At 37.0% G+C, this 7,932-nt stretch overlaps 1 protein-coding gene across 1 annotated transcript in view; it reads left to right on the top strand.

Annotated features, from left to right (window-relative positions):
* Positions 1-4,416: 4,416 nt before the first annotated feature.
* LOC114357593 (maltase 2) overlaps positions 4,417-7,932 on the top strand; it is a 29,834-nt gene continuing 26,318 nt past the window's right edge. Inside the window, exons 1-4 of the mRNA XM_028311297.1 lie at positions 4,417-4,428; positions 4,909-5,067; positions 6,132-6,311; positions 7,644-7,801. Coding sequence (XP_028167098.1) covers positions 4,911-5,067; positions 6,132-6,311; positions 7,644-7,801 — 495 coding nt within the window. The 5' untranslated portion in view covers positions 4,417-4,428; positions 4,909-4,910. The remainder of the gene's footprint in view (positions 4,429-4,908; positions 5,068-6,131; positions 6,312-7,643; positions 7,802-7,932) is intronic.

Raw genomic sequence — 7,932 nt, 5'->3', positions numbered from 1 at the left:
CTGGTATAAGTACAGCATTAAAGTCCTCAGGGTAAAAACTCGCTAAATGTGTTCCCTTTGAAGTACACTACACATGTACTGTTTCAGTCGAGTTAGGAGTTAGACAAAAGATATCCAAATGTACTGTAGCGTTTTGAATGGAAAATCGAGGTGGAAATTCAAGAGGTATGAGCATTGTAGGGAATTTATGAATGTGGAATGTGGTTTGAGAATTGAACTAGGCACACAAACAGTTCAAATAATTTAATTAGGGCGCTTTCAAATTAGGCGTTTTGAAACGGACGTTTGTCGTGCGTTTAAAGACCGCACACTCTGTTGGTAATTTTGACTGACATTTTTATTCCAACGCAGTTGTCATACAATTTTTAGTGTGCGTCTCAAAACGTCAATTTGAAAGAGCTCTTATAGTTGATATTTTTTATTTCGATTATTCGATATAAGGGCAAGGGCGTTTTAGTATAACGTGCTGATGAGACTGTAAAATGGAAAATTTATAAGTTGAACTACATATTTATGTAACATCAAAATTATCTGAACATAGATTTGTATTATGTACCTATCTAAATACTTACAGAAATCAAATAGGAATCTTTTGAAAATAGTACGCTCTACATTTGATAAGATAATCTTTTATCTATGTTTTCATAGGTAAATCATTTGTGTTTTAACACTTTTTTATAAAACCCGCCTTATAAATTAATTTCATTTTTTTTCTTTTAAAAGAAGACAACCTAAAACACTAGAAATAAACCACTCGGGATCTAAATGTAAATGAAGATGTACTAACATACAAACAGATTAAATAAAGCTCCGAGTTTCGCGCTAGTCTCATGAGAGGCCACATTCATCTTGCGCATTCATGATGTAAAATTTCCACGTCCTTACCACACGCCAATATACGCTACCATATGGTGCCAGAAACGCTGTCTTTTGGCCAACTTTTATCTGTTTTGGAAGCGGAAAAATTGTGGAGATATTCTTCAAATAGATCTTTACTTATCGGTGACACGCCCGTATTCACAAACGATGCTTGCTTATGTAAGTGAAGCAGCAAATCGAACGCACAGCGTTGAATGGGGCTTTGTGATTGGTTCATGTGTCACCCTGTGCGTCCACGCGCACTATGAGACCTCATAGTAATGTTTGTGAATTCGGGCGTGTGATTGGTTCATGTGTGGGCGATTGGTTCATCTACGCGCACTGTGAGACCTCATAGTAATGTTTGTGAATACGGGCGTTAACACAGACAGTCCATGTAGTTGACAGCTTATTATTTTGGTTTGGTTTTGGTCAAGTTTGTGGAAGATGGGTAGGTTAATGGTTTAAAAGTCATTTCCTACTCGCTCTTCCATTTGGTTGAATTTCAATGTTTATTCTAATCTCTAATTTCAAGCGTTGTTTGAGTGTAGATTCATACGAGAGTGTCATCTCTTCATTATATAAATAAAGTCCTCTGTTTGTTTGTATGCATAGAGTTTATAAAATTCTCAACGGATTTTAATACGGTTTTTTAATTCAGGGGGAACATTTAGATGTATTATTATACATGGCATCCATGTGAAGTTTCATAATGATTACCTTCATACCAAACTTACTTTTATTCAAATTTTTTTTTAATCATTATTAAGGTTAACAAGGATACCCAAAGTAGGGTAATGCACCAAAACCACACCCCGAATCTATTATCGAGCTTAGTTGGCGAGCCTAATCTGATTATAAGTGTTCCAAAGTGTACTTATTTCAAATTTATAAGACCGATTTTGTATAGAGTAAATTACGTTTCATATTACATATTATACAGGGCTGGGTTGCACTATCTTACTTTGACTTTAACAAACGTCAAAAATATGTCAAACTATACAAATACACCTTTACGTTAACGTTATAGATACGGTTAAAGTTAGGTGGTGCAACTCAGTCTAAAAACTTATGCCGTCGTAGGAACAGGTAAAATGACAGGGTGACACTAGAAATTATTTCATAGAGCGGTTCGTTGTTCTATTACAAATAAATGCTTTAGTCTATAACCACCTTGAAAACTTGCATTGTTTATTACAACAATTGTTTACAACACTAAAACCATGTATTCATTAGGCAACATTTGTTGATAAACTGTATATGACTAGTGTGAAACAAGTTTACCATAAACACAGGTTTCTGAAACATGGCCGTCCACACCTTGCTCTCCACTCATAGCGGGGAGCACGGCAACATGTATCATAAACAATGTTTCATCACTTATGTTTATGGACTGTTTATAAACTGTTTAGGTACAGAGATGATGAAACATTGTTTATGAACAGTTTATAAACAGTGTTTATCAACAAATGTTGCCTAACGAATATTATGGCTTTACAGGTTAACCCTCTAAAACATTGGTTCCCAAACTTGGTTGAGAGGCGTCCCTTTTCGACCATAAAAAAATTCCGCGCCCCCCTTCCTCCAGTCAAGATTATTTATTGGTCGTATCGAGCAGTCTGGAATGCATTTTCTCAGCGATCGCAGGTTTTTTATACTTAAGTCACAGATGGCCAGCTTAAAGGGGGGCGCCTTCCCTGGGGGGCGCGCCCCCCACTTTGGGAACCAATGCTCTAAAATATTTAGTAAAATTTATTGTTCTACTAAATACTTTTCTATATTTTAGTGTACTAGCCTAGGTGCCTAAGAAATTAAACGTTTGTGAGCACAACGACCCAGCCGAGGAATGTGACATGGGTCGCGATAATAGCTTCGTGGTGAGCAACAAAACGTGTGGAATTTAATCGCGCGAACATTCTCTAGGATGATTTTATTTTATATTAAACTTTTGCTTAGCAATGAAAATACCCGAAATGGGTGTAAGTCTGTAAGAATACTTGCTTTGATAAAATATTTTTTTATTATTTATCACATACGCCTTTTCTTCTTAGAGCCTATGCACACGAAGTTTTTTCAGCGCGTTGTCGGACGTAATCTTTGTANATGTGGTGTGTATAGGCCCTAAAAATATTTTTCCAAAGGGTTTTAACATAATTTTTATCGCTAATACTCATTAGAATTTATGCGTTTCTTTTAGTGAATTCCTTTCTCTAAATGCACCCTCTTTATTGTTTTTGTCTTCGCTGTTTTCTTAGGTGACATTCCACATTCTTTGGAGTTAATCAAAACGACATATTTTATTGCTTAACCCTCTTTCTGGCACAGTCAGTTAAAAACCCAACAATAAAAAACAAACGAAAGCAAATGGAAAATACACTCAGTTGAAATGCAAATGTATTAATCCACCGAATTCAACGTGCAGTCGCCGGGTCGCCGGGATAGTGTAATGAGGATTAAATTTTAAGCCCGGATTAAAATATCAGCCGCCAGGGACACCGGCCGACGTCAGCTGGCGTACGAATGTTTGCCGGGGGCATATTTTGATGCGTTAGAATTTCAATTCGCATGCGAAAGCGCAGAAATTGTAGTACATGGGTTTGATGATTCTATTCGTTATTAATGATTTGGCCTCATGATCAATATTACAAATACAGCTCCTGAACTTTATTATTAGTAGATTTTAATGTGGGATATGATTTTAAATATCGCGTTGATGTAACTTAGGTACGTATTAAATTATGTTAGGCTGGGTTGCAACCTCTTAATTCAACTTTAACAAACGTCAGAAACCTCTCAAATTCCATACAAAACACACCGGTTATCGTTATAGTTACTGTTAAAGTTGGGTGGTGCAACTCAGCCTAATTCTAGTAACTAAAAACTTACAAAATCAGCTTTAAGGTATATTGCAGCGACTTTTAAGTGGAATTTGCTTACCTGAAACAAAAAAAAAAATGCGTTCTTAGAAAATGTTTACAATTACATACAAGTACAGTTAACAGCACATCAGGCTCTACATTTCTTACAAAATAGCACCTAGATTATTATAATAATATTTAACAAGATGCCGCAATACAAGCTTGATGTGCCGTCGTCCAGAATTTCAAGTGTAAAATTTTAGTAAAGATGATGATGATGATCCATCCGATCGATTTCGGCCATGGCGACCACTCCGACTCCTAAATGTCTTGGCAGCGCTGGTGTGCCCGAAGATGGCTTACGTAGCTGATCTTCGCGGCAAACCCCTTCGCACATTGAAAATTACAATTCCAATCACAGCCATGCTTGAGTTTGAATCGTGTTTTGAGCAAGAAGAAGTTTGTAACAAGAATGAAATAAAATAATGTTCCTTATAACACAATTAACTGACATTATTAAAAATCCAAACAATAAACAGATCATTTCTATTGTCATGTAGTTTTTAAAACTGAATGACATCACGGCAAAATATGAATGGTGTATCAAGGAAGTGTATGCCAATGTTTTTAAACAATCATTGTGGGCTAGTTATATAAAGGCTGGAGGATATGCTTCCATCTCACTTGCGCAGGAGTCGACTCGTGGGTGCAGGTGGTTATTCTGACTGTTGTCTTAGAAATTTTGAGAGGTAGAGTAGAGTTAGAGAGAACAGAGCGAAGAAAAGGGTGTTTTTTCAGTTAGGGGACAGTGCGTGAGGTAGTAAAAGTATCTTCGTCACGTCACATTTTGTAGAAGAAGAAGATAAAAAAGTGAAAAATACGTGACTTCGGAGTCATGACGTTACGTCTTCGTCAGTAGGGGTGTATAATACGACGGTTATATTATTATCGGTCGTGCGCTGCCCGCATCCAGGCTCTTCCCGCGACCTTCACCAGACCGAGCGAGATATTATTATAATCTACTCAAATAGATTTCGGTCTGTCATCCCCTTCATAATAAGTATTTAGGTTAGACTTCTCTTTTTACCTTCTGGATAACTTCTAGTTATCTCTGGACTACAAAAACTCTACCAGCCGTGAGTAACTACAAATAATTTAAAAATAGAATCATCATCATCACCATAATTTCCAGCAATGTGGGAGATCATAGCAGCAAGTCTGGTGGTGATAGCCGAGGCGAGGTACGAGAATGTGAACGTGAAGCAGGACTGGTGGGAGACAGCTGTGTTCTACCAGATCTACCCTCGTTCCTTCATGGACAGCGATGGCGATGGTGTCGGAGATATAAATGGTGAGTTTTTTGTATTCGTTCCTTCCTCCTCTTCCTCCCTATAGGTATTCTTCTGATTGTTGCGAGTTGCAAAACAGTAGCTAACCTCGGGACTTCTCAACCTTTACTGGTTGGGTTGCATTGAGGCCAAACTGTAGATCCTGGTTTCATAGGAGCTGCAGTGGTGAGAAAGAGTGGAGGGATTGTCTCATGTTATTCGGCCATCTAACTACACTAAACATCAAATAAACCGCACCTTCCGCGACGCGAACTTTAAAGATTTTCTTCTGACACAATCATGGTACCCCAACAATATTGGTGTTATTTGAAAGCCTAATAAATATCCTTAAAGAAAAACACATTTCATTTCTAAATAAATGATTAACAAATACCATAAATGTGACTTGAAAATAGACCTCACTTTGGGCTCACCTCTGGGATCAATGAGACCAATTTTTATGGTTATAAAACCAAATAATGATCTCACGACTCACATGTCCTCTTTGACAGATGTATAGTGATTAATCCCAACTTAACAGTTTTATAGTCATAAAAATGGCTCAAGCGTAACTACCCATTTTTTGAAGAAGTGACTCTGGATCCTTCTAAAGACACATTTTTGGGGTAAAAACCTTTCCTTTAATGAAATGAAGTTTAGACCTAGGCTTTTAAATGGTGCCAATAATGGTGGGAAGTGGGGATGCATACGTTTGAAAGTGCTTGTCGCGGAAGGTGCGATTTATTTGATATCGAGTGTAGATAGCCAAATGACTTCTACTGTTGGATAAGGCCTAACTCACCAGAGATATCCACAACGATCGGTCCTGGACTGCTCGCATACAGGTGCTTCCCTTGACCTTTTTTTTTACAGGCTGCCTCAATATAAACACTAGTATAGTATATTGTTATTGGCAGTAGCTATAACACGTCTTTATTCTTGAAATTGCCTAGAGGTTTTTTATGATGATGTTAATATTATAGCTATGATCCACACGATAGAAGATTATAATAAAGTATAAGTATCAGAGCATTTTTTCCTAATTTTGTTTTTGCTGTTCTACCGTTAAAGTTATTTTTACTTACAGGAATAACTTCAAGGTTAGAATACCTGAAAGAGATTGGCATCAACGCCGCTTGGTTGTCTCCCATCTTCAAGTCGCCAATGCATGACTTTGGGTACGACATATCGGATTATTACTCCATACAACCAGAGTATGGGTCTTTGGAGGACTTTGAACAGCTGCTCAAAAAGGCTAATGAACTAGGTAAATATTTTTTGTAAATTATTGAATTATCCTTTTGGTATGTAGGTAGATGACTGGCGCTATCTACTGATATCCAGGCAGTGTTTTTGATTGCGCTATTTCATTCTTTCCTACGTATCAAATTAAACTACATAATAAATGTAAATAAAAAAAAAATCTGAAATCAGCTCATTAAAAGGAAAAGGGATAATTATTAAATTCTGCTGACTAGAAAGTAAGTTAAAGACGATTTACACGATTTTTATGTCGGTTTGGCTGAAAATTTCAGGCGGGCCGTCAACCGATAACCTTTTGTTCGATTTTGCTTTCCAACAGCTTTGCCAACTGAGTATCAACAACATTAAAGCGTATTTTCGCGATGTGTTTTGTAAGAGTTTTTTGGTATTCCTTGGCGGGCAGTAAAATAACTGCCAAAGGAAAAACTTCACATCAACTTGAATGTTCACAGTCACATTTGCACCCGCACCACTCGGGAATCGTCCCGAACACGCACTAAGTGAGCTCATCATTATTCATTGCTCAATCCATTACGCAAATTTATGCATTACTCAGACGAATCATCAAAATTTTCGACTCTGGCGAAATTTGTTTATACTGGAGATCAGTGATACTCAACTTTTTTGAGTGGCGCGCCCCTAAGTAACAAAATCTTAGTTAGATCATATCATCAGGACATTCAGTCTCCACTGCAGAAAGACGGATCGTCTCTAATTTTACACTTCTTACACGCGCCATGATCACGGAGTAACTCTATCTTTTAAGTTTACCGTAGAAGGTATACTATGAAGCGAAATTTCGTTATTATGGATTTCGCCACAGTTTAAATTGCGGGCCTCAGGTTGAGAACCAGAATCTCAAATCACTCATTCAAGTTTCCTAACAAGATTCTGCGATAACTTGTCATGTACGAGTTTGTTTATTTGAAGTTTTATCGGAGTTTTAATTTTTGCTTGGATAAAAATAAACTTGTTCAATGTCTACACCTGCCTAAAAGATAATCAATGTTTCACATGTTTGGGTATGTTGTTAGATAATGCGTATCATGTGGTATCATCCTGTTAAGGAATTTTCATTTCTAGATTATGGTTTTTGGCTTAAACAAAATTTTTATTGGTGAAGTCATAACACATTTTTTTTATCACTAGCAGAATTTTGAGAACAGACTCAACTTTTTCTGCTCGAGCAATTTAAACTACCCGTAAAGCAACAGCAGTTTTTTTCAAATCAATCACAAATTCCATGGGTCCATCACTCTCAGGATATTTTTTACGCTATTATATTTTTCACTTTTTCTTGTGAAAAGCATCTTTAATACATGTTTTGAATTTTCAGACATAAAAATAGTTTTAGACCTCGTGCCGAATCACACGAGCAACGAAAGTGAATGGTTCCTCAAGTCGGCCAGCAAAGACGAGTATTACAATGACTGGTACATCTGGGAGAATGGTCACATGGACGACAATGGTGACAGAAAACCGCCTAATAATTGGGTTAGTAACGAAAATGAAATGAAAATTAAAAACTGTATCCCTTTAAGTACCAGCTAATCGAGACACAATAGAAATCATTTGTTACCCCGCAGTCTTGCGACCACTTAGGTTTCCACGATTTAAAGATTTGG

Source organism: Ostrinia furnacalis, unplaced genomic scaffold (genome assembly GCF_004193835.3).
Source record: "Ostrinia furnacalis isolate ACB-3 unplaced genomic scaffold, ASM419383v2 OfSCF3265, whole genome shotgun sequence".
NCBI lineage: Eukaryota > Metazoa > Arthropoda > Insecta > Lepidoptera > Crambidae > Ostrinia > Ostrinia furnacalis.
The sequence above is the reverse complement of the archived record's forward strand: the minus strand, read 5'-3'. Positions and strand labels throughout refer to the sequence as shown.